Here is a 26,530-nt window from a genome sequence, read left to right on the forward strand (position 1 = left end):
GAAATGAAGAGAGTCCCTCTTACTGGAGACTTGAAGTTCCATCTGGGAACAGATAGGGAAGCCCTGTTGAGAAGTAAGGGGTAACAGTGTCGAAGGTGTCAGCAGCCCAGTCATTCTGGCTTCCTCGCCAGCCTGCCACTCCAAGTTCCAAAGCAATAGATTCTAAAAAAAAAGAGCAGGTTTGTGTGGGTTTAGTTTTCTTTTTTTTTTTTTTTCCTTCAGGAAAAGATCCTAGAGTCATCTAAGAGTTCCCAAGAAAATTAAGAAAATTGGGAGTTCAGCAGAAGTCCGGCCCACTATCCAACTGTTGACTTACCGTCCTGGGCTGCCGCCTGGGGGCGCCCCCAGCTGGGGCTGAGGTTACCGTCAGCCCTGCTGTTGTCATTAACATAATTAATAAACAAGCCCTGATGGGGCCAAGTCGTGGAAGAGGGAGGCTCCTGCTGCTCGGGAGGAGAATCCCTGGAAAGTTCCCGCAAGAGTGTCACACGGGACGTCTCAGTGGTTAATTCCTTCTCCCCATCCCAGGACCCGTGCAAAGGGCCCTGTGGGTTGGCCTCCAGGGGGCAGGCAGAGGTGAGGGCTTGGCCGGTGTGCTTGGGAACCAGTTCTGCACTTACTGTCAGGATGTCTGTAGGCAGGGCCACCTCCAGTGATTACTGGTGGTGGAGCAGGCGCCTATTCATTTCTTTAACGAGGATCTGCCTATTTTTTCTACGGGGTGCCTACTGTGCGTAAGGTGGTCCCCCAATAACAGCGGATGTTTCACTGGCTAGTATGAAGACAATGCCAGTGTTCACACTATGTCCTAGGAAGTGGGGGGTAGAAAGAGGAAGCTAGTAGGAAGAATGCCAGCTCCCTAAATACATGGCGTTTCGACTCTGGCCTGTGTAGGATAGCAGTGGAGATAGAGATCTGGCAATTACTAAAGAGATCTTGGAAAACTAGACGGACAACAAATTGGAAAACACCCTGGGAAGGTGGGCAGGAGAAAATGGTTTTTCTGATAGGAAAATACTTGGCGATAAAAGGTAGACTACAGAGAACAAATAAAGAGAAAATTGGGTGAAAAGCTCAATTAAAGAGGTACAGGGATGCTAGCAGATCTATGTGGTGAGCTGTCACAGCCGTCTTGGGGACACATGAGGGTTTCGGTGTCTAGTAGGTGCTTTATGTTCTGGGAGGGCTGTGCGGGATTCTGAGGTCAGGATCTAGAACAGTGTTGGGGCGTGGCAGGGGCTTCTAGCGGGGTCCTGAAGAGAGGATCCAGGGTGCCGCGCAGGAGACTAGAAAGTAATTGGGGGGGAAAGGAGGGGCGTGGCCGGGTGCCTGTCCAGGGAGCCAGGCAGGTCCTCCGCAGCGGCAGTGGAGTGGCCGGGGCGCGGGTCTGGCTGCGCCGTCTGGAAGTGGGCGGGAGGTCGGGCGGCAGCGGCCGAGGTTAGCGCTCGGCTCTCAACACCGGGGCTGCAGGGGGGGCGGGGGGGGCGGCACGAGCTCCGCGGAGGGCGGGCCGGGAGGAGGCGGCGGCTCGCAGAAGAACATGAATCAGCGGCGGCGGCGGCGGCGGCTGTGGAAGGAGCGCGGTGGCCCAGCCGCGGCCCCGGGGACTCCTCGCTGCTGACGGCGGTGGCCGCGGCTCGAGGCGGCCGCGGGTCCGGGACGCCCCGACCGAGCGCCGCCCCCCGCCCCTCCCGCGGGCCTCCCGCCCCTCCTCCGCCGCCCTCCTCTCGGCGCTCGCGGGCCGGGCCCGGCATGGTGCGGCGTCGCCGCCGATGGCGCTGAGGCGGAGCATGGGGCGGCCGGGGCTCCCGCCGCTGCTGCTGGCGGGGCTGGCCTCTCTGCTGCTCCCCGAGTCCGCGGCCGCAGGTAGGGGTGGCCCGGGAGGCGGCGGGGAGCGGGGGGCTGCCGAGCGGCACGGCTGAGAGGCGCAGCCCAGGGACGGCAGTGGGAGAGACCCGGGCCTGGGCCGGCCAGAGGTTGGGGTCGGTGTCCGGGGCTGAAAGGCCGAGGCTAGGACGCAGCGGGTGTTGGCTGCCAACCCTCCCGCTGCGGCCCCCGCCCCCAACTTTCTCGCGCCCGGGGCTGGCTGGGTGCAAAGGAAGGGAGTGAGGGGTGTGGGCAGTCGGGGGTGCTAGGACTGTATTTTCCCGCCTCTATCTTCCTAGTTGTTTGCTCCCTTTTCCTCAGTCTTGAGGACCCTTCTGCGTTCCGCACACCCCCGAAGGTCCCAGTCTGAAACTACGGGATCTGGGTTTGAGCACCCAGGTCTGTGTAGGTGCCGGTTTCTAAAATACCTCTGGCCGTACTCTATCTAGTTCCTGTGGCCCTTGGCGCTCCCGGAAACCCGAATGTCGAAGAGCTTGGGCTGGGTGAAGGTTACTGGTCCTCATGAGGATTAGCTTTACGTTGTCACCTAGCCACTGAGGCATTTCCCCGAGACAGGAGGGCAGCACCTTTGTCCGCAAGTTCCCACTGCACACATCTGGAACCACTGGGTGTAGAAGGGGTGTGAGGCTATTTCTCCTTGTTCTGGGAGAGCGTAAGGAGTAGGGTAGAGACAAGGTTCAGGGCAGCAGACTTCCAGGAGGCATTTCTTAAAACTGAGTTCCTTGCTACATTAGTCTCTGAAGGAGGGGAAGAGAGAGTGGAAAGTAGATACAGATTTCTAGGTGCGTTTCTGATGCTCGGTGAGCCCAGGAATTTACCTAGGGTTACACAGTAAAGCGCTGGGAGAAACAGGTCTGGATTTTATTTATGCAGATACTTCACCTGCCCGTCTGTTTAAAAACATTAGAGGAGACCCTTGCCTGAGGAGGATACGTGGGCCTCGTTGATGCCACACTGGCTGGTGAGGGGGGTGTCTTAGGCTCCTGCTTAGGGCCCCACCTCTCCCTTCTGCCTCCCATTTTCCTAGCTCCCGCCCCTGCACACATTCAGGTATTAATAGAGCAGGCGGCTGCCAGGAAGGCTGCCATGTGTTTGATCTGACGTGGTTTTGGAGCCATATGTTCCCCGCTTCAGGGGAGCACTCCCTCCTTCCTCCCTTCGTTTGGTGGGGTGGGGTGCAGGGGTACTGGCAGCAGTTCAGGGGCTTGACTGACACCCTGGGCACAGAGCTGGCAGCCTGTTGCACTGGCTGGGTAGAGCAGTCATTCCCGAGGCAGTGCTGGCTCCAGGAGGTGACTAGTCTCCACTGTCACTCCAGCTCAGTTCGCCTCCTGGTGATTGGGTAATAGGGAGCTATGGGGAAGGGGTTCTTAGTTCTAAAGGAGCTGGGCAGTGACAGAAAACTAGAGGTCTTGTCGTGCCCTTTCTCCCAACCTGGTTCTGACCACCTTCCTTCAAATAGAGTCCTGTCTCTGCTTCCTTGGCCGTGGCCGAGAATGAGCCTTCTAGCTTAGACACCGCTTTCTAGAAGAGAATGGGAGATGTTCCCAGAGACACGGGCTAGCTCTGTCAAACCGGCACATTCTCTTTCCCGTCCCTCAGGCCTGAAGCTGATGGGAGCCCCTGTGAAGATGACAGTGTCTCAGGGGCAGCCAGTGAAGATCAACTGTAGCGTGGAGGGGATGGAGGACCCTGACATACACTGGATGAAGGATGGGACTGTGGTCCAGAATGCAAGCCAGGTGTCCATCTCAATAAGCGACCAGTACTGGATTGGCTTACTCAGGTGCAGGACTGTGGTGTGGGATGACAGCCGTGGGGACAGACAGCCTGTGCCCATTTCATAATGGCCTGGGAACTGAGGCTGTGCTGATGTCTAGAGGTCTGTGGTTTTAAAATTTGGCAAGCCATGGAACCTTCTAGAGGCTGGCCATGCTAAACCCCATTAAGTTTGCTCAGGGTCTCACGTAGCACTGGGTGGTGTGGAGCTCATTCTCTATATATATAGACAAGTCTAGCCTCAAACTCACAGTCCACTTGCCTCAGCCTCTAGGGTGCTGGGATTAAAGGCTCTGCCTCTCTTGACTTTGAGAAGTAAGCCTGCCTGATCTCCTGTCTCCACAGTCTGAAGTCAGTGGAGCGGTCTGATGCCGGCCTGTACTGGTGCCAGGTGAAGGATGGTGGAGAAACCAAGACCTCTCAGCCAGTATGGCTCACCGTGGAAGGTGAGGAGCTGTGTGGGCCATTTGGCTTGGAGCTAAGAGCTATACCTCTACAGAAGAGAACTCAGAGCAAGCTCAGCTGCCCTACTGTCTCCTGTGGCCTAGGCTCTAGGCCAGTGGTTCTCACCCTACCTAATTCTTCGTTCCACCCTTTGATAGAGTTCCCCATGTTGTGGTGACCCTCAACCATAATGCTACTTCATAACTGTAATTTTGCTATGGATATTAATCGTAATGTAAATGTTTCTGGAGATAGACGGTTTGCCAAAGGGGTCCTGATCCACATGTTGGAAACCACTGCTTTAGACATCAGGGACCCCACCTGCTGGAGTTTGGATGTCTAAGAACCAAGGAGGCCGCTAGGACCCACAATCTCTGACGTCCAGTCTGTGACAGCCTTCTGAGCAACAAACTGTCAAGCGTTCATGAGAAGCTGGACCTTGTTCTGCTGAGAGGACCTAGGGGAGGGGTGGGGGAGGGAAAGGAGGCTCCACAGCTGCTGGAGCTCAGAGCTGTTCAGCCCTGGAAAACAAAGTGACTAAGAAAGTAACAAAGGGCCCTGAACAGGAGCCGGGCCTGCCAGCAGAACTCTGCTAAAGCTCCCACCCACTCCCCCTCCCAGGGTGCTCCTCCCCCACCTCCCCACCCCAGCCTCTGCAGTGTTCTGAGAAGGGCTGTCAGAGCAGGTCTGGGAAGGGACTGTGGGGGCTGTGGCAGCAAAAAAAAAAAAAAAAAAAAAAGAAGATGGTGAAAACAAAGGCCACGCTGCCCCCTCCCCATACCTCGGGCCTGTTTGCGGCTGACCCCTTCGAGAGGGTCCTGTGGTGTTCAAATGGAAATGAACTTGTGATTTGAGCGGCAGGAAGCTAAGAGGTGGCTGGGCTAACACCCCTTTTTTCTCCCTAGGTGTGCCATTCTTCACAGTGGAACCAAAAGACCTGGCAGTGCCACCCAATGCCCCTTTCCAACTGTCTTGTGAGGCCGTGGGTCCTCCGGAACCTGTAACCATTTTCTGGTGGAGAGGACTCACTAAGGTTGGGGGACCCGTCCCCTCTCCCTCTGTTTTAAATGTGACAGGTGAGCAACCTCAGGAGGGGGCTTCGAGCAGAGAGCGCTGGGTCCCTGCCTGGAGGAGGGAGCATTATAGAGTTGGGATCTGCATAAAGCCGAGTTTGTTGTCTGAGCGGCCAGAGCAAATCCCAGTGTCCTGTGCGTGAGCCATGCCATTGCTGAGCTCATTAGTCAGGTGTGCCGTGCTGACGAGGTGGGCTGATTAGGTGTGTTCCTGCTGTGTGTGCTTACCGAGGGTGCTGGGACCTTCTTGCCTCACCCACGGCAGTCTGGTCCTCGCACAGCTGGCCCTGAGAGAGGAACTGTATGAGATCAGGGGCACCCATCCTCCCCCCCTCCCCAGGGAAGGAGCCAGAAACCAGCCCACGCAGAGCTAAGGAGGAGTGTCTGGCAAACTGGGAGAGGACTCAGGCTATAGAAAGGGAAATGGGGGAGGGTAAAGGGGAGAGAGAGGCCAGCATCAAAATACAGGGCCTCCTCACCTGACGGTCCTTTCTACAAAATTCCCAATCTGTTCCTCTCCCTCTACAGTTATACCCCAAGCAGTCACACCTGCACAGTCTCCCAGACCCTCGAGATCCTGGGCATACACACCACATTTTGTGAGACTTGCCAGTCTGCGAAACTAAGTGTACTTTTTCCAGTTGAGGCTTGAACTGTGCAAAATAGCTGAGTCTGAGCATGAAAGGGAAGTCCCCAGGGATCTGAATTGTGATGGACGATAGGACCTGCTGGTGCCAGGTACAGGACCTGTTCAGAGAGGAGGCTGGGCTCGCAGCTTTCAGCTTCTCTCCAGATGTGCGGGGTAAGGACCCTCAGGCAGCCAGCCCTGTAATAATAACAACTCAGTGGAACTGCTGAACTCCTACTGCATAGACCACACTGTGCTGGGCACCACAGGGAATGGAAGGGAAACAAAAGGATCGAAGCTACTTTTCCAGCCCCCAAAGAATTGAGGATGGTTGGTTAGGCATGGTACATGCATGAGGAGCAAAGTCTCACAAAGCTAAGGATCTCCAATGTGACAGTGGCCGGCAGAGAACAAACAAAAGGGCTCTGGTATGCACAATCAAGGAGTTGCCAGAGAAGGGAGGTGCCCTGTGCTGTTTGTGGGAGATGAGATTGAGGTGGGAGGCACGGTTCTAACATTTCTCTGAGCTCTCACTGTGTGCTGTGCACTTCAAATCAATTACCTGATTCTTAACAATTCTCCCATTCGACAGATGGGGAAACAGAACACCATCCAAGCCCATTCTGCTGTACCCCACTGGCCACCCCCTTCCTTGGGCTGGAGGGGCGTCTAAGGTGTTCTGGGGGAGAGCCTACATTGGAGTCCCTTCTTCCCTAAACTCACCCAGTGGGGGTTGCTGCTGGGACTAACTAAGGTTTTCTGGCCCCAGGAGTGACCCAGCGCACAGAGTTTTCTTGTGAAGCTCACAACATAAAAGGCTTGGCCACTTCCCGACCAGCCATTATTCGCCTTCAAGGTAGGGGGACACAGGCCGGGATAGGAAGGGGGGAGCGGGGGGGGGGGGACAGAGGCCGACTCAGCCAGCTGTCTAGCAGTAGAATTGGCTGGCTTGCCAGCTTGCATCAGCTCTGTAGGAATCTCCAGGTGAGGGGTGATTGGCGAGCTCCCATTCCTAGTGGGAGCACCTGAGACCCTGCCACAGCAGAGACAAGAATAGAATCCTGACGTCACAGCAGATTTCCCATCACGAAGCAGAGTCCCTGGGTGGGAGGGAAGGTTGGAGCCAGCAGGAGATGGTCAAGGCTTTTATTCAACCTTGTTTCTGTCTCTGGTATAGAGGGAAAGGGAGTGGGAGCAGCAGGCTAGCAGGGTACCCAAAGTGTTGGTGCAGAGGGGGAGGGGAGAGGAAGGAGAGAAGCTAGCTAGTGCACAAAGGTGTTTCTCTGTAGAAGCCGGGCAGTTGCCTGTTTCCCCTTTGGTAGCCCCAGAACACCCCTCCCCCACCTTATTCTTCAGTCAGGGCCCTTTATCCACTAAGGCAGCTTCTGCCCTCAGCCTAGGCACTCTCCCAGGTGTGAATAACAGTGCTCTACCGGTAGTCGGTTTATGCTCCCCTATGCCTTGAACATGCTGAGTAGCCATCTTTAGAGGGTGCTCCATGCCCTAGGACGAATTCAAGGCTTGACTCCTATGCCTTCCTTCCTCCTCTCATTTCTTACTGGACACTGACACTCAGTCCCTATCCACAGCACCGCCTGCAGCTCCCTTCAACATCACAGTGACGACCATCTCCAGCCGCAATGCTAGTGTGGCCTGGGTGCCGGGTGCCGACGGGTTAGCTCTGCTCCATTCCTGTACGGTGCAGGTAGGCTCTCACTGACTGCTCATTCTGGCTGCAGTGTGTGACAGCTGTCCCTTAACTAGGCCTGCCTGGGACTCTGGGTCTGAAGTACATGCTGCTTCTTGGTAGAAAGAGCCCAGGGACAGAAAGAGTCTTCTGTCCCTGACTTTAGTAACAGGGGCTCAAAGCCTATGCCTTCTTTATATTAGAAAGCAGGTCCAGAGCAGACGGGGGCAGCTGTCTTAAAATTAGCTCTGTAGACCAGGCTGGCCCCAAACTCACAGAGCTCTGCTTCTGCCTCCCAAGTGCTGGAACTAAAGGCATGGGTCACCAACCAGCTGGCTGGGAGATTATTCTTTCTTTCAATTTATTCCTGCCTTTCAGGGCTGGGGATCAAATCTGGCCTCTCACATACTAGGCAAACCCTATACCATCAAGCTCAAAGAGTTTTTCTTGTAACATATCTGATATTCTTCCCTTTCATATCCTGCCACTGCCCCTAAAGAGAACATGAGGGCCAGGAGGGGTCCTGAACCCTGGTGAATAGAAAAGGTAGGGAGGGTTGATAGCACTCTATTCAAAGGGGATTTAATGAGAACCTTATCTGTCTGTCTGTCTGTCTATCCGTCCATCTATTCATCCTGTACTGGGGACAAACCCAGGGCCTTGCACATGCTAAGCAAACACTCTATGTATTCCCAGTCCTTTAGTAAGAACCTTTGAGACTTCTAATTAAGTCCCCAAGGCAGGATGGGCCCTTCCCTAGCTTCACCCTGGCCATAGCCCTTTGTCCCTGGGCAGAGTCTGCAGGGCAAAGGGGACAAGCTTATCTGGACATCCTAACTGCCAGGTAACACTCTTATGCATTCAGAATGTCTTGCCCTGGGTGCCCTGGCTCCTGGCCCATCCTCCCAAAGGTAGACCTTTCTGTGCCACGGGTACTTCTCTGTCTAATCGCAGCCACAGGGGGTGGGTGGGAGCAGTCAGCATTGTCCATTGCCATGTGTTGGAAGGCCCTCATGGTGTAGATTCATTCCTGGGGCCCAGCTTTTCCCGGGCTACCACACACAAGGATTTGGAGAATTACAAATGGAAACCCAACCTTCCAGGTGGTTTTGAGCCAGGCATGGTTTTACTCATCTATAATCCTAGCACTTGGGAGGTAGAGTCAGCAGTTCAAAGCCAGCCTGGGCTATGTAAGACCTTGTCCCTGCTCCCCAAAAAGGTGGTGGGGAGTCGGGGAATACCTGGGGATGTAGCTCAGTTGATAGAGTGCTTGCCTAGCATGTAGGAAGCCCTGGGTTCTATCCCCAGCACCACCTAAAATAAATCAGGCTTGGTGACAGACACTTCTAATCCAGCACTCAGGAGGCTCAAGGATAGTCTCTTTTTATTTTTTTATCTCTTTTATTTTGTTTTCGAGACAGTTTATCTGTCTAGCCCTGGCTGACCTGAAACTTGTTTTGTAGATCAGGCTGGCCTCAAACTCACAGAATCTGCCTGCCTCCGCCTCCTGAGTGCTGGGATTACAGGCATGCGCCGCCACCACCTGACTCAAGGATATTCTTGGCTATAGAATGAATTCAGGCCTAGCTTCAGCTATGTGAGGCCTTCTTAGAGGAAGGGAAAGAGAATATGGCAATGAAAAGAGACTAGGCTAGCGCTGTAGTGCAGCCAAGGGGCACTCACTTAGTGTAGCATATGTAAGGCCCGGCACTTGGTCCCCAGCATTTCTAAATAAATAGGTAAATAGATTTATTATGGGTGTGTGTGTGTGTGTGTGAAGGAATGCCAGGGATTGAACTCAGGGCATTTGAGTATCTATTGACTTCTCTGCACTGAGCTGCACCCCTAGCACACTCATAGGCCGTCAGGCCTTTTTTGGACTCTTGTCCTGGGCCTCCAGAATGTAAAGTAGGAAGCCGGTTCAAAGAGCCCTTGCTCCCCGTTGTCCTTTCCTTGGAAAGCTCTGAGCTTTGGTGGTGAGTCAACAGAGATGGCGGATATCTGAAGCAGTCGAGCACTAGGTACAAATTGGCAAGCGGAGGTTTTGAAGTTGCCGAGACATCAAGAAAGTGACACTAAACCTGTCATAGTGATGCCCGCTTTTAATTCCAGCACTTGGGGAAGGTGAGGCTGGCAGGTCTCTGAGTTCAAGGCCATCCTGGTCTATGGAGTGAGTTTCAAAACAACCAGAGTCACACAGAGAGAAACCCTGTCTCAAAAACAACAGCAAAAGGGACACTTGTCCTGCCTCTCCTCCTTGCTGGGTATTGGAGTCAGGGCCTCACCCATGAGCAATCAACCGCCAGGATTGTACGCAGTCTCAGAATAACTAGGACTTCTCAGGGAACAGCAGGTCATTCCAAGCAAGAGGATCAGCATCTGTGAAAGAGAGGTTGAACCTGGTTTGGTCTTGTGGAGACAAGTTGGGGCAGGTGTGTGCTGACAGACTTAGAGGAAACATTTGTTCAAGCCATATCTAACCAGTCTTCCATCTCAGAGACCTTATCTGATATCACCAATTTTGTGCTTTTCTGTTTTTGTTCTGTTTTTGTTTGTTTTTCCTGAAGGTGGCACAAGCCCCAGGAGACTGGGAGGTCCTGGCTGTCGTGGTTCCAGTGCCACCCTTTACCTGCCTGCTTCGGGACTTGGCCCCTGCCACCAACTACAGCCTTAGGGTGCGCTGTGCCAACGCCTTGGGGCCTTCCCCCTATGCTGACTGGGTGCCCTTTCAGACAAAGGGCCTAGGTAAGAAACTCAGCAAGAGGGATAAGACTGGAGAGGGAAGGCGTCAATCAATCAGCACTTATTGAGCACCTACTGCATACCATTTGTATCTAGTTCTTATGAGAGGAACAGATAGATAAGCAAACTGGAAACCATGGGACAGTATGGTAAGAGTACTCCAGGGGGTCAAGCAGAATCCTCTACAGAGGGCTAGAATTCAGCTCCCTGATGGATCCTTTGGCCTAGCATTCAGGAAGCCCTGGTTTCAATCCCCTGTACCTCTTTAAAAAAGAAAAAAAAATCCCTCTGGGATGGCCGGCCTTCTGACATTGTGACACAAGGGTTATCTATAGAGTCCAGACTGGAGAACCACAGAATTGAGTTTAAAAAAAAAAGAAAACTCGTGTTTTAAGTGTGTTTATGATTCTGTTCATTTATAAGGCCCCTGAGCTCCGGGGTTGGAAAGGCCTGGGCAACAGAGGCGTGAGTGAGGTTTGCAGGATAAGAAGGAGCCGTGTAGACGTTTTGTGGGAAAGTGCAGCAAAGTAGAGCCGCACTGCCAGTCAAAGAACACTCTGCCTGGGAATTTGCTTGTTGTTCTCTAGCTGTTAAAAGAGGCCGGGTGGGGGAAGGGCCAAGCAGTACCAGGGTTCTGAAGAGCAGCACTGTAGAGATGTGGGGGCTGGGCCGCTTCTGTCCTGCCAGGCTGCCCTCTCCCAGCACAGGGGATGTTAGCAGTTGCAGCTGGGAGGCAAGCCCTTTCCTCACCCTCTGCTTTCTGAGCTCCTGAGCTCTTGGTTTGTGTGGGATAATGATGGTGGAAAAGTAGGGATGCTGACAAGTTACTTTCTTTGGGTATAGCACCAGCCAGAGCTCCCCAGAATCTCCATGCCATTCGTACCGACTCTGGCCTTATCCTGGAATGGGAAGAAGTGATCCCTGAGGACCCTGGAGAAGGCCCCCTGGGACCTTATAAACTGTCCTGGGTCCAAGAAAACGGAACTCAGGTAAGGGAGACAGCCCTCTCTGCTTGCTTGCTTTGCAGTGCTTGAGGGCCTGGCCTCCTACAGCCCCAGGGAATACCCTCCACCCCCCCTGGCAAGGCCAGCTCCCTGTCCCATTGGTTTGTATCTGGGGCTGGGATAGCCCTGTGGCCACTTTGTATGCAAAGCAGGAAGCCTGTTCCTGTCACTACAAAAGGGGGTGGGGGTCTGGAGCACAGATAAAGCTTTGTCTCCAGCCCCGGCTCTACTTCCTCTCCTCCAGGGATGAGGCCTCTTCCCTGCACTTGGGCAGGAATGTGCTGATGCTCAGGAGGTTGTGTGCTACAGCCCCCCCATCACTCACTGTACCCCAAAAGGTTCCCAGATTCCTAGCTGAACTTTTTTTCTGCCCTCCAATCCCAGCTGGAGGCTTCCCCAGACTCAGTGTGGGGGTGGGGCTTTCCCTGGCTGCAGGATGAGCTGATGGTGGAAGGGACCAGGGCCAATCTGACCGGCTGGGATCCCCAGAAGGACCTGATTTTGCGCGTGTGTGTCTCCAATGCAGTTGGCTATGGGCCCTGGAGTCAGCCACTGGTGGTGTCTTCTCATGACCATGCAGGTAAGGCTTGGGGAGTCAAGGCTTTCAAGGATAACAGACTGAAGAGAGGAGGCAGGCGACACCTCTCTTTCCAGTGCAGCCTCCCAAGTTAACGAGTCCAGGAGTTGAGCCCGGGCTTGGTGTTTCTAGCTTGGTTTTCCTGCCTTTGCTTTGGTCACCCTGCAGGTCACAGCAACCAGGGTCTGTCAGAGCTCAGGTAGAAACTCTCGGGTCTTGCTCTAGGGTCTCTTTCACTTGTCCCTCTTCTCAACTTGGGAAGCCAAGAAGACTTTTGTTAAGGCTAGTTGAGGCAGCTGTCACACCCACCTCGACCAGCAAGGATGATGCAACACCGGAGCTCTTCCTGCTAGCAGTTTATTCAGGACCTTGTCTCTCTTTTTCTCTCTCCCTCTCTCTCTCTGGGCAAACCTCTCCCAGCCCTTAAAAAGGCACCGGCCGCCAACCCCGGATTGCCAGGTGGGCACTGCCCATAAGTTCACGCATATGCAAGCAGCTGACAATCATTGCGTGATCAGGCCTTAGCCAATATTAGGAGCTGATTATCAGGTGTGGCTCCACGCAGCTCTCTACAGGCAGCCATCTGGGAAAGTTCTAAAAGGACATTTTGGTGTCGGCCTGGCTCATGTCATTGCCTTTCCCTCCCACAGGAAGGCAGGGCCCTCCCCACAGCCGCACATCCTGGGTGCCTGTGGTCCTCGGGGTGCTTACCGCCCTGATCACTGCTGCTGCCTTGGCCCTCATCCTGCTTCGAAAGAGGCGAAAGGAAACACGGTTCGGGTAAGGAAATGGGACTGTGGAGAGTGAAGTGTCTGCGGTAACACAGGCCTGGGGATTTACCTGAAGTCCTGGATTCCTCTTTAGGCAAGCCTTTGACAGTGTCATGGCCGGAGGGGAACCAGCTGTACACTTCCGGGCAGCTCGGTCTTTCAATCGAGAAAGGCCTGAACGCATTGAGGCCACACGTGAGTGATGGAGGATCATGGAAGGGAGAAGACAGACTGTCTTATGACCCTACCTTTTTCCTCATTAATCCAGCTAAAGTAGCTGAACCTTGACAAGTCCCAGAGTAATGAAACAGACACCGAAGTGCCTGGTAGAGCTTACAATATGGGAGATCCAGGCTTGGTGCTGGGGACTGGGAGCTGGGTGGCGATAGCAGCCCGGAGTGTGGATTTGACTACTCTCCTGCCCCTTTCTCACCTCCTCCCTGCAGTGGACAGCCTGGGCATCAGCGATGAATTGAAGGACAAGCTGGAGGATGTCCTCATCCCAGAGCAGCAGTTCACCCTCGGCCGGATGTTGGGCAAAGGTCTGGGGGCTCTGCAGGGACTGGCATGAGTTTGCCCTCTCTGAACATGTTGTTCCTGGCACTTCCAGGGTATAAATTTGGGTCAGCTCCTATAAACAAGATATACCTATCAATGCCTGATTTGGGGATATCATAAGGAATGGTGGCTGGAGGCAAGGAGGACAGGGAGCCGTTCCCAACACAGCCTCCTTTAAGAGCTTTAGGGGATGGTTTTATGACCCCATGGGGAGTCATTTGAGAGGGAAGGGAGTAGGGAACCTGAGGTGCCTGCCCTGTCCATTGATGCCTAGGAGAGTTTGGGTCAGTGCGGGAAGCCCAGCTGAAACAGGAAGACGGCTCCTTCGTGAAAGTAGCTGTGAAGATGCTGAAAGGTGAGTTAGACGATGGGATTTGTTGCCAGTTGGGGAGGAGGGGTAAAGGGAGTAACAGGTCCTAGAGCAGGCTGCACTTTGGCCTGAGAGTTCCCAAGAAGCTAGTTGGCACCAGCAAGGATGCTGACCGCCCCACATGACTAATTCAAAAGCATGAGCCCACACAAGGGTCCGTGCCCTAGCTTCGCTCTGTGCCGTCAGCCATGACAGCCCTCTCCGTTCACTGACATGGGCTGTCAAAACCAAAGGGATGGCCAGCAATCTGCACTGGAGAGGCAGAGGCAGGGGATTGTTAGAAGTTTGAGGCCAGCCTGGGCTACATAATGAGTTCCAAAACAGCCTGAGCTATGAAGCAAGACCTCCTAGCCTAAAAAATGTCAGTGATGATTCGGTGCTGGTAAGGAGTATGGCAGAGGATCGCGGGTGTGAATCCAGGCTGGACCGTCTCACACAGACAAACGCGAAGATGCATAGGAAAACATAAGCAGGCAGAGAAAATGTTGGACAGCACCCTTCCCCTGTCCCTTGTGAAGCCCAGGGCTTCTGAAGGACTGGTCTGAGGAGTCTTGGGAGGGTGTGGAGTGAATCTTGTTCCCATTCCTCCCCCTTGCTTTCTCCCAGCTGACATCATTGCCTCAAGCGACATAGAAGAGTTCCTCAGAGAAGCAGCTTGCATGAAGGAGTTTGACCATCCACACGTGGCCAAGCTTGTTGGTGAGCCCAAATGGAGGAAGCAGATATAGAATAGGGCTAAAAATATGCTCCACCAATGTGGGAGGGCCGCCTGGAGGAGAGGAGTTTGGGTACTCAGTGAGCCAGCAGGTAGTGAGTGAGGTGCTGGAGAAACCTGGCTGTGAGGAGCCTCGCTCAGAACTGCTCCTGTGGGTGGAGAGGGTCAGGGAGTGAACCAGGAGCAAGGACCAGCAGGAGAGCCCTTCGTGGGTACCTGGGCAGGAACAAAAGTGCCCTGGTAGAAGGGATAGCCAGCAGGTGGGGACCGAGGCAGATACCTAGCTGCCCTTCTGTGCCCAGTTCTTTGACTCTCCCTTGTCTCCCAGGGGTGAGCCTCCGGAGCAGGGCTAAAGGTCGCCTCCCCATTCCCATGGTCATCCTGCCCTTCATGAAGCACGGAGACCTGCATGCATTTCTTCTCGCCTCCCGGATTGGGGAGAACCCTTTTGTGAGTGCCTCGGGTGGGGATGGCCACAAGGAACTTGGTGGGAGAGTGATGCCTAGAAAGGGACAGAGAACCTGGGGGAGAAGAGGCTCGGTGGGCAGGGCTCAGGGAGCTATCAGGAGAGAGGGGTCCTTTCCCTGTTGAAGCCTAGCTGGCACTTTTAGGTCAGGCAAAGACCTTTTTGGGAAGAAGATATATGATTCTCTACCTCTTTCTCAGGCTTGCCAAAGCTTCCTTGGGAGGCCCTTGATCTCCTGTCTCTTTTTAATCATTCTTTAAGATGGTTTTTAGACTTTCTGGCCAGGGAGCTTCGGTCATTGTGCCCCGAGGAGTGGGTAGGTCCAACCTAAGCTTGCCCTGTCTGCCTACCAGAACCTGCCCCTCCAGACTCTGGTCCGGTTTATGGTGGACATTGCCTGTGGCATGGAGTACCTGAGCTCCCGGAACTTCATCCACCGAGACCTGGCAGCTCGGAATTGCATGTAGGAATTGTGGTGGCCTGGTGGGTGAGAGATAGTTAGTACCTCCTGGCATTCGCTAATGTCACCCCCTGCCCTGGATGGAACCTCTATGCATGGGGATAGCCTGGCTTTGGTAAAGCTGTGGACACGGGAAAGACTGACTGTCTTTCAACACTCCTCTCAGGCTGGCCGAAGACATGACGGTGTGTGTGGCTGACTTTGGACTCTCCCGGAAAATCTACAGTGGGGATTATTATCGTCAGGGCTGTGCCTCCAAATTGCCTGTCAAGTGGTTGGCCCTGGAGAGCTTGGCTGACAACTTGTATACCGTACAGAGCGATGTGGTGAGCAGGGAGGCACAGTGGGGCTCGGTAATGTGAATAGGATGGATTAGTGTGTGGGTGGATGTGCAGGCCCCAAAACGGGCCAGCAAAGCTCTGCTCTCTGAGCTTTGATTACCTGAGTTAAGAGACCCCAGAATTCCAAGATCTGGCTCTGCTTAGCTCAGGAAACCTGGTAATATTCTCCCCCAACCCTGATTTTGTACCAGTGGGCCTTCGGGGTGACCATGTGGGAGATCATGACTCGTGGGCAGACGCCATACGCTGGCATCGAAAATGCTGAGATTTACAACTACCTCATCGGCGGGAACCGCCTGAAACAGCCTCCGGAGTGTATGGAGGAAGTGTGAGTATACTGGGTAGGGGTCATGGGAGGGGCTTCGGCCTTGCTGTAGCTGCTATCCAGGGTGAGCTCAGAACCTCCACTGGACTTTGTTAGCCCTTCTTTTGGATCTGGGAGTCAAGAGTCAAGAGTGACCTAGTCCATATTTGCCGCCAAGCTCCCCTCCCTGTTTTCTCTCTCTCATCACCCCCCTTTTTTTCCTGGGAGGGGGGATGTTGAGACGGTTTCCCTAAGCAGCTGAGGTTGGCCTCAGACTCTAAATTCCCTTTGTCTTGATCCCCAGCATGCACAGTCGAGAATGTGAACCACCCTGCCTGGCTCCTACACCATAGTTCTTGCTCCAGGCTTTTCCTATCTCTGTTGTTTGCAGTTTCTAGAGAGCATCAGGAGTCATGAAAGGCAGAGGACAGAGTTGATTTGAGCAGTGCAGGTTTCCTGGTCACTTCTTAGGACCCCAGCTAGTCAGGAAGCCTGGCTTTAGCCCTGGTTCCTTTCACACAGGGCTATACAGGGCCCCAGGAAAAACAAGCAGCCCCTGACTGACTATCTTTTCTTAGCCAGATCAAGGTGGGGCCTGGGCTTCTTTCTTGGTCTTGGCCTCCCCTTGAAGGAGAGGACCTGAGATCCTGGGAAGAAGGAAACTGACTCCTTTGCTGTGGAGCGGGGCGGGACTCCCACTATAGTGTAAACAAGCCCTCGTGACAGGATGACATAATTGTCACTGCCCTGAGCTGGGTCCATTAGGTATTCTACCAGGCGGTCTGTCTCTAACCCTATAAGGAAAAGGCTTATTATCTCCATTTTGTGGATGAGGAAATAGGATTAAAGAGACTAAGTAACGTGGCCAAGGTCACACGCTATTATGTGATTAATTTGGTACTTGAACCTAGATCCTTGTGGTTTTAGAGTTCATGTTCTCAACCATGAAATCAACTGTGTTTGGTCTGTTCTAGAATTACTCTCTAATTCCAGCATGGTCTAGAAGCATGAATTCATGTTCCTTTGTCCCGTGTAGCTTTGAAGTTAGACCTCCGGAGTGCCGCAGCCATGAACGGGTGGAGGGGAGTGAGCTTGAATGGTAGTGGTCTCCTCTCGGGCACTGAGTATCTGGAGCCTGGCACCAAAAGAAAAAGATTTAAATCATTTAGTGCCAGACCTGGTGGCACACACCCTTAATCCCAGTGCTCAGGAGGCAGAGGCAGATAGATCTCTGTAAATTCAAGGCCAGCCTGGTCTACAAATCGAGTTCTAAGACAGACAGCTAGGGAACACAGAGAAACCCTGTCTGGGAAAAAACCAAACATTTATTTATTTATCTTGGTGTTGGGAATTGAACTCAGGGACTGTGTAGGATAAGCAAGTGCGCTATCACTGTGTTACACCCCAACCCCTCACTGGAACTTTAGATAGAAGGCTGAGTGCAGGAACCAGCCCTGCCCACCTATTCTTTAACTGAGCTCAGGCAATTGAGATTGAAAGCTCAGGTCTCCTTGTGGCTGTCCCAGCCTCAGCCTTCTTCTAGAGCTGCAGCTGAGCTCTGGGAAGCAGGAGAGACAGACCCTGGCTCAGCCTTCTCCCAGACTGGAGCTGCCGTTGTCAATGAAGGGTGGGCGGACACTGGCCTCCCACCAGGCAGCCTTGGAGGAAAGGTGCCAGTTGGCTTCCCGCACAGCCTTGAGAATATGTCCCAGTCTGGCCATATACCCACAGTTCTGGACTATTCCCACAGCCTGCCTGGGGTCTGGCATGATTCTTCTGCCATTGGGGCCTTGTCTAGGAGGGCTTTTTTGTGAGACAGTCACTTGGGACTTTTGCCATGGACAAGAGTCAGGCACTGCTGATTGCATTTTGTCTCAGACCTCTCCCATGAGGGAAGGAGTGTGTGTGTGTGTGTGTCCTTAGAAACAGTGGAAACTATAAGAGAATCTGTAAGGCTCATGAAATAAGTGTTGGGTGGAGTATTCCTGGCAGAGGGAGAGGGCTGGAAGCTTTTCTGAAAATGAGCGTACATGCGTGGGTTCTGCCTCGTTTGAAGTTGGGACAAAAGGGGAGTGTACCAGTCTACCACCTGAAAAGAGCCCTGGGTCCAGGGTCTGGGGTATAGTAGCTCAGCACAGAGTACTTGCTTAGTACGCATGAGACCTGGGATTCTCCAGCACCACAGAACACAAACAGGGGAGCCGATCCTGACTCTGGGGTTCTGTGTAAGACAGAAGCACTTGTATTTTAGTCTCCCTCCTGAGACAACGCAGAAGCTGGGGCCACTGGCCTCTCTGGCTTCAAGTCATAGCTCAGTGACTTTGGGGAATTTGTTTGAGACAGGATCTCACTCATCCTAAACCAGACTCAAACCTGCTACGTAGCTCAAGGGTAGTTTGAACTTGCCTCCACCTCCCAAGTGCTGGAATTACAGGAGTAGCAGTTAGGAGGTACTGGAGGTCAAACCCAGGCCTTTGTGCTTACCAGGCAGCCGAGTCTCCTACCCACTGAGCTACTCGCCTAACCAACCCTGTGTTTTATTTTTTTGAAACAGGGCTTTGCCCTGCAGCTTTGGGCTGGCCTCATTGTATTCAAAATGTATTTTAAGCCCACCTCAAACTGGTAGTGATCCTCCTGCCTCTACCTTCTGAGTGCTGGGGTTACAGGTGTGCTTTACCATTCCTGCTTGCTACCTGCGTGACTTTATTAAGGATTTTTTAGTTTCTGGTTTTTTTTTTTTGAGACATGGTTAATTGTGTAACATTTCTGACTGGAATTCAATTTGTAGACCAGGCTGGCCTCAAACTCACAGAGACCCACCTGCCTCTGCCCCCTGGGTGCTGGGATTAAATGTGTGTGCCATCGTTGCCTGGCTCAAGGATTTTTTTTAAAAGATTTAGTTTTATTATTTTTTAACTGGGTATGTGAGTGTGAGTACTGGTACCCATAGAGGCCAGAGATGTCAGAGCCCCCTAGAGCTGAAGTCACAAGTGCTTATGAGCTGCCTGACATGGGTGCTGAGAACTGAACGTGTGTCCTCAGCAAAAGCAGTACTCACTCTCAGCGACTGAGCCATCTCTCCAGCCTATAATCAAGGTTCTTAATCTCTCCATGCTTCAATTTCCGTATTTTCAAAATAGGAACTGTTAGATGTTCAGCTGGCAAGATGGCTCGGCAGGTTAAGGTGCTTGCTGCCAAGGCTGGACAACACCTGAGTTTAATCCTAGGGACCCACATGGTGGAAGGAGAAAGCCAATCCCTAAAACTTGTCATTTGACATGTGGACTGTGGTGCATGCATATGAGTTCATGAGTATGTGCACATTTATGTACACACACACTAAATCCATGTGATCTTAATGCATAGTAAACCTATAGCAGTGTTAAAGTGTGTCCCCCTCGCTCAGTGTCACGTGACCTAGAGGGCCTCTGCTTCGTGGCCACGTCTCTCCTCACTCTTCTCTCTACCTCAGGTATGATCTCATGTACCAGTGCTGGAGCGCGGACCCGAAGCAGCGCCCAAGCTTCACATGCCTGCGGATGGAACTGGAGAACATTCTGGGCCACCTGTCTGTGTTGTCCACCAGCCAGGACCCCTTGTACATTAACATTGAGAGAGCCGAGCAGCCGACTGAGAGAAGCAGCCCTGAGCTGCCCTGTGGAGAGCAGTCTAGCGGCGAGGCAGGGGATGGCAGTGGCTTGGGGGCAGTAGGTGGCATCTCCAGTGACTGTCGGTACATCTTCAGCCCTGGAGGGCTGGCGGAGTCCCCCGGGCAGTCTGAGCAGCAGCCAGAAAGCCCCCTCAATGAGACCCAGAGGCTGCTGCTGCTGCAGCAAGGGCTACTGCCCCATAGTAGCTGTTAGCCCTCAGGCAGAGGACAGCTGGGGCCATCCATCCGGCTCTGCTGGCCACTGTGCTGGCTGACTAAGCCCAGCCTGATCACAGCCCAGGCAGCAAGGTATGGAGGCTCCTGTGGTAGCCCTCCCAAGCTGTGCTGGCACCTGAACTGACCAAATTGCCCAATCCCAGTTCTTCCTGCAGCCACTCTGGCCAGCCTGGCATCAGTTCAGGCATTGGCTTAGAGGAGGTGAGCTAGAGCTGGTTGCCTGAATGCAGGCAGCTGGCAAGAGGTGGGGGTGGCGGCTATGTTTCCATGGGTACCATGGGTGTGGATGGCAATAGAGGAGGGTAGCAACAGCCCTGTGGGCCCCTACCCTCCTGCCTGAGCTGCTACTACTTCTAGTGCACGCTTGGAGCTGCCTGCAGCCTGGAGGCACATCAGTGCCCACCACACTTAGGCTTAAATGCCAGGTTTGCCCCTCCAAATCACAAAGAGATATCCTTGTATTCACTTTTAGGTGGCAGGAAGGGATTGGCACACTTGGGCCCCAAAGCTCTGCGGCAGGAGATGGTGGGATTTTCTCAGGTCTGAATCCTCATCACCTTCCTGATTCCCCACCCTGCCAAGGCCAGGAACTGACTGGGTGCCTCTGAGGCATGTAGGAAGACAAAAGGCTACAGAGATCTGTCTTCTAAAGGCAGACCTTTCTGAGTCTGTCTGGTGGAAGGGTGCTGAGGGGCACTGAGGGGCTTGCCCAGAAGTGAGTGAAGCAGTTCAAGACCCCTCCAAGCTTCCCACGGTCTGTCTGAGCATGCTACCAAGTCCCCAAATACTCCCCAAACTAACAGAGGCAGTTCTGTCTAAGCCCAACCCTTCCACATGGTGACCCTTAGGCCCACCCTCCTCTCTAAGTGGACATCCTCTTTGTCTCAAGTGTCCCGGAGAGAAAACAAGCCTGGTAGCTGATGTGGGAGAGAGAGGTTCCTGGAGCCAGGGTTGGGGTCTAGGCTCCAGGAACCTCCTGGAGTGCATGGGGTAGGCCCTTGCTATTAAGGACATCTCTAAGCTATTAAGTTGCTGTTTCAAAACAAATAAAATTGAAAACTAAAGAATCAAAGCTTTATTTATTCTTAAAATCATTGCTGATACTTTTTTATTTTGTTTTGGGTTTTTGTTGAGACAGGGTCTTACTAAGTATCCCTAGCTGACCTGGAACTCAGAGATAGACCTGCTTTGTCTCCAGTGCCAGGATTAAATTCCTGTGCTATGGTGCCCAACCCAAGGCTTTGTCTTTTGTTTTGTTTGGTTTTGGTTTTTTTGAGACTGGGTTCCTCTGAAGCTTTGCAGCCTGTCTTGGAACTAGCTCTTGTAGACCAGACTGGCCTCGAACTCACAGAGATCCACCTGCCTCTGCCTCCTGAGTGCTGGGATTAAAGGTGTGTGCCACCACCATCTGGCACTACCACCTCCTGGCAGCTTTGTCTTAACTTTAACATTTTTCCCCTTCCAGTCCAGGAAACAAATGAGGCATCTCAGCAGCGAAAAGTCTGGAAAGATATGCCAAAGTGTAGACAGCTGTTATCTTTACATGATATGATTAAGAAAAACTTTTTCTTCCTGATCCCTAAATTTTCTGAGTTAAACACAATATGCTTCTCATTAGCAGATTAGACCCAGTAAACTCTCCATATTAAAGATAATACATTGTCTTTGTGGACACTAGGAAGATGCAGATGGCCTGTAATCCCACCGCCCAAGGGTATTAACTCCCACTGGGCTCTGGCAAATGCAAACATTTTGGAATAGGCCAGGCAGTGGTGGTTTATGCGTTTAATCTCAGCATTTGAGAGGCAGATGGATCTCTGTGAGTTCGAAGCCAGCCTGGTCTACTAGAATTAGTTCCAGGACAGGTTCCAAAGCTACAAAGAAACCCTGTCTTGAATCCCCACTCCCCATCCCCACCCCCACAGAAAAAATACGGACTAGACAGGCTGTTCTCTCTACCCTGTCAAATGTTTCCTTAGGTTGTCTTCTCTTCACTCCAGAAACCTGGGTTGAGGAAAAACGAGCCTCTTGATGAGTAGAGATACCAGAAACAGAATTGCTTCTTGGTATTGCCACCTGCAACCTAGTTTCAGCGCGAGTCCTGGCCTTGTGCAATCGGAGCCTGCCTCTGCTAGGGTGGAGGGAAATTGGGAGAGGCAGAGCCACAGCCCTGCTGGCTGAGGGCAATGGAATGAGGTTGGCCCCTTCCCAGAGCAAGTATCCTGAAAAACCTGTTGCTGGCTCCTCAGGTCTGGTTCCCACGTAGCCTGTGAGACCTGAATTCAATTCAGGCAAGTAGCTTTCAAATACCTCACACTGTGAGTAGTTTTAACTGGAGGTGGTGATTGACTGAGATAACATTGGGAATTGACCAGAAGACCCTTCCTTTCGAGTAATTGCCTGGGGTCTGTGGCTAGGTTCATCCACTGTGGTCTTCCTAGAAGTGGGAATTTCACCTCCATCTTTTAGGACAGGAGAGAGGCAGAAATACTTGAGTAGAATAAACTGGGAGGTTAGCTGGGTGACAACCTCTTCCCAGTACCCCAAGAGCACCTTTAAACTGGTAGGGATTTTTTTCTTTCTAATTTTTAAAGTTTGCTACAGGTGGCACATGTCTTTGATTCCAGCACTTGGGAGGCAGAGGTCAATTTGATCTTGAGTTCCAGAACAGTCAGAGCTATACAGAAAAACCCTGTCTCACACACACACACACACACACACACACACCCTGCCCGAGGCAGGGTTTCTCTGTATAGCTTTGGGGTCTGTCCTGGAACTCACTCTGTAGACCAGGCTGGCTTCGAACTCACAGAGATCTGCCTGCCTCTGCTCCCCGAGTACTGGGATTAAAGGTGTGCCCCATCACTCTCCGGCTGAAAAACCCTGTTTTAGGAGGGAAAAAAGTTTGTTACATAACCTGTTTAAATATTTAAGAGAGAATGTCTGTGTGTGTGTGTGTGCATGTGTGTATACGCTCATGCCATGATACATGTGAGGAGGTCAGAGGACAATATGTAGAAGCCAGTTCTCTCCTTCCTCCATGTGGGCTCTAGGGATCAAGCCCAGGTCATCAGGTTTGATGCTCATCAGATTTGATGGCAGATCCATATACCTGCTGAACTCACCAGCCCTTAAGAAATATCTGTTATTACAGTGTGTGTGTGTGTGTGTGTGAGAGAGAGAGAGAGAGAGAGAGAGAGATCTGCTCTGCTCTCTTCCACCGTGTGGATCCCAGGAAGAACTCAGCCACACCTTCCAGTCCTATTTATTATTTATCTTTGTTTGCCTTGAGATAGAATTTCTATACCTAGCCTTGGCTGACCTGGAACTCCCCACGTAGACCAGGCTGGCCTTGAGTTTACAAAGCTCCTTCTTCCCGCGTCTCCTGAGTGAGGGATTAAAGGTGTATGTCTACAATATTGGGTATTTATATTTAATTTTTTTTTCTATCTGAGACAGGGTTTCTCTTTGTAGCCTTGGCTTTCCTGGAACTCACTCTGTAGACCAGGCTGACCTCAAACTCAGATGGACCTGCTTCTGCCTCTTGGGTGCTGGGATTAAAGGTGTGTGCCAACACTGTCCAGCCATTTTCTTAATCTCTTTTGTAGTCTGGGCTGGCCTTGAACTTGCTGGGATTATAGGGGTATCCCACTGTACTGGACAACAGTGGAATTACTGTTGTGGTTCTGGAGAATAAAACCCAGGGCCTCACAGTAGGTGAGCATCCTAAGCAGTACCTCCCGCCCCACAGTGAGCCTTTATTGACGGACAAGGCAAGAAACACAGCGCAGCAATCATAACCGTCTAGTCCTTGAGAACGTTGACAGATCCCAACAGCAAGCAGTCAGATCATAAAACAATAATATTCCCAGCTCCCAGGAGCCACCCTTGGTATCTGCTCCAGGTCTCAGCTTCCCTTCTGCTCCTCAGAGGCAATCTCTAGCCGGACAGATCCTTGCCTGGGATTAACGTAGTTTTTCTTGAATTTGTATCTGAGGAATCCTTTAGGATAAATAATTTTTCAATTGGCTTCTTTTTTTCCCCCTCTCTCTGTCCCTCAATTCCTTTGTCTTCATCCCTCCCTTCTTCCTTCTTTTTGTACTTCTAGGGATCAGGCCTAAGATGTAATGCATACTAGGTATGTACTCTGTCACAGTGCTCGCTGGGATTTTATTTACCTAGCACCAGCAAATAAATAACAGCAAAACAGCAAAATAGGTTTTTAACAGCCTTGCGGTGTAGCACGTTGAGGCCTTGGTCTCCATCCCTGGCAGGCTCCTGAGTGCTAGGGTCACACCCGTCCCACAGGTCCACCTAATTTCAGTAACTTTTAAGAGTTTGGAATCAAAGGACAAAGGCAAGACCAGGGTTGGTTTTGATTGCTTTTCTTTAAAGTGCATGTACGTGTGCATTAGTGTATAGATGAGTTCGTGTGGGTATACCTGTGTGTGGAGGCCAGAGGGCAACACTGGGGCCTTCCTCCATGACTCTCCATCTTCCTTTTTGACACTGGACTAGCTTATAGAGCCGGCCAGTCTGGATAGCTAAAGAGTTCCACAGGTCCGCTTGCTTCCACATCCTGCCCCGACCTAATACCCTCGTGCCTAGGATCTAGGTTCTCGAGTAGGCACTTTACACACTAAATCATCACCTCCCTAGCCCTTGGTTTTCATTTAAACCCGTCTTTTGGCGCATAGGTCAGGTCTTACTATTCAGCCCTAGCTGGTCTCGAACTCACAGAGATCTACCTGACTCTGTCCCCTGAGTGCTGGGGTCAAAGGTCTACACTACAGCTGGCCTGCTCACAGTTTTTTTTTTTTTTTTTTTTTTTTTGGTTTTTTCGAGACAGGGTTTCTCTGTGGCTTTGGAGCCTGTCCTGGAACTAGCTCATGTAGACCAGGCTGGTTTCGAACTCACAGAGATCCGCCTGCCTCTGCCTCCCAAGTGCTGGGATTAAAGGTGTGCGCCACCATCGCCCGGCCCTGCTCACAGTTTTGAAACAATATCACCCAGACAAATCATCTCAGAGGCTTGTCAAAATGTAGGCTTTCATGGGAAAGGTCTGAGGTAGGCCTAGGGAAGGGAGTCTACATTTTTGGTTTCTCTTTTACTTTCATCCTTTTGTTTTGCATTTATTTATTTATTTATTTATTTATTTATTTATTTATTTATTTATTTATTTATTTATTTATTTATTTATTTATTTATTTAGTTTTTCAAGACAGGGTTTCTCTGTGGTTTTGGAGCTTGTCCTGGAACTAGCTCTTGTAGACCAGGCTCTGCCTCTCGAGTGCTGGGATTAAAGGCGTGCACCACCACCGTCTGGCTTGTTTTGCTTTTAAATAGGGTCTCACTGTGCTGCTCTGGCTGTCCTGGAATCAGGATGTGGGCCACGCTGGCTTCGAACTCACTGCGACCCACTTGCGCCTGCTTTCCTAATCCTGGGGGTAAAACCCTGTGCCACCACGGACAGCTCTCTCTTCCTTGCTTCTTAAAAACCTTTCTAATTTTTCTTTTCTTAACAAGTTCCCGCTACGTAGCCCAGGCCTCTCTCAAACTTGAGACCCTGCTGCCTCCACCTCTTGAATGCTGGGATTGCAGGTGTGCATAATCTCCCCTGGCTTTAGGCTGTGTTTCTAACATGCTCGCCGCTCATTGTGGGCGCTGCTGCTGAGAAAGAGAGCACAGTGAGGACTAATAATTAATAATTCCAAAATGTGCAGTGAGATTTTAAAAAGACTTTACAAAATGATAACAATATAAATCACTTAATGTAATACAAATGGAAAAGATGAAAACAGTTGAATCTCTGTATTAAAGTTTTAATTAATTTTTATTATTTCATTTCTTATGATTATATTAACATTTAGTTATTACTTGCATAATTGCAGAAGATGAGTTTGATTCCCAGCACACACAGGTAGTCCACAAGAGCTTGTAACCCTAGCTCCAGGGAGATACTATGCCTCTGGCCTCCTAGGGCAACTGCATTCATATGCACAAGCCCACGAGACAGACAAATGCAATAAAAAAACATATTTATATAGGGGTTGGAGAAATGGCTCAGCCGTTAAGAGCTCTTCCAGAAGACCAAGGTTCAAGTCATAGCTCAAACCCGATCTGAAACTCCAATTCCAGAGGACCCATCATCCTCTTCTGGCTTCTGTGGGCACTGAGCATGTGTGTGGTACACAGACATACATGGATACACATAAAATTAAGCCAAAGTGCTGGGAAGACCCATAGTGACCCTGGGCCTGTCCCCCGAGCCTGCTGAGTCTGGGAACCTCTGACGGCCAGGGTTGGGAGGCTGAGTTGGAGCCTGGTCAGGAGCTGGGTCACACGCGGGGTCACATGTGGCTTCTCTTCTCCCGGGCCTTGGCAGCGAAAGGCTCTGCCGGGCTGGAGGGGACACCATCGCCTTTGTCCTCGGTGTGGCAGCCCTCCAGCTGTGAGTGGAGCAGGCACCCAGGCGACGGAGCAGAGCACTGCATGGGTCAGGAGGGGTGACTAACGGGCACCCAATAGGAGTCCCGCATTTCCAAGTCACCTCGGTCAAGCTTTTCAACCTGCTGCTGAAGATTGGCCATTGCTTTGCCAAAGCTGTCTGAGTTTGCCGCTTCTGGTGGTTAAATTCGTCCCCTAAGTAGCAACCTGATGGAGGGGAGTACAAAAGAGCCTGAGTTCCAGTTCTTGTGCTCAAAGGCTCGTGCTCATGGCAACAGTCGAAGTCTGTTTGGAAGCAGGGACACAGGAGAACTGGTCCTTGGTCCTAGTTGTGTGGCTGATAGAGGCTGGTGATCAAGCTCATCCTTATCCAAGTAGCAAGTTCCAGGCTA

General features: G+C 51.9%; 1 protein-coding gene across 2 annotated transcripts; it reads left to right on the top strand.

The window, feature by feature from the left end:
* The first annotated feature begins 1,554 nt into the window (after positions 1-1,554).
* Positions 1,555-20,768, top strand: Tyro3 (TYRO3 protein tyrosine kinase). Of its 2 annotated transcripts, none has more exons than XM_075961841.1 (19): positions 1,555-1,866; positions 3,490-3,673; positions 4,012-4,112; positions 5,016-5,186; positions 6,581-6,667; positions 7,401-7,516; positions 10,066-10,243; positions 11,084-11,229; positions 11,680-11,824; positions 12,472-12,601; positions 12,686-12,786; positions 13,038-13,133; positions 13,424-13,504; positions 14,126-14,218; positions 14,563-14,684; positions 15,054-15,163; positions 15,327-15,486; positions 15,693-15,829; positions 19,278-20,768. In XM_075961841.1, the coding sequence occupies exons 1-19, from the start codon at positions 1,773-1,775 to the stop codon at positions 19,666-19,668; spliced, it is 2,643 nt and encodes an 880-aa protein (XP_075817956.1). In that variant the 5' UTR covers positions 1,555-1,772; the 3' UTR covers positions 19,669-20,768. The 2 variants fall into 2 exon arrangements, with proteins under 2 accessions (XP_075817956.1, XP_075817955.1); XM_075961840.1 differs by lacking the exon at positions 1,555-1,866 and adding an exon at positions 2,761-2,848 and having other exon boundaries at positions 19,278-20,730.
* Positions 20,769-26,530: the final 5,762 nt, after the last annotated feature.

This window comes from Microtus pennsylvanicus, chromosome 2 (assembly GCF_037038515.1).
Source record: "Microtus pennsylvanicus isolate mMicPen1 chromosome 2, mMicPen1.hap1, whole genome shotgun sequence".
Classification (NCBI taxonomy): domain Eukaryota; kingdom Metazoa; phylum Chordata; class Mammalia; order Rodentia; family Cricetidae; genus Microtus; species Microtus pennsylvanicus.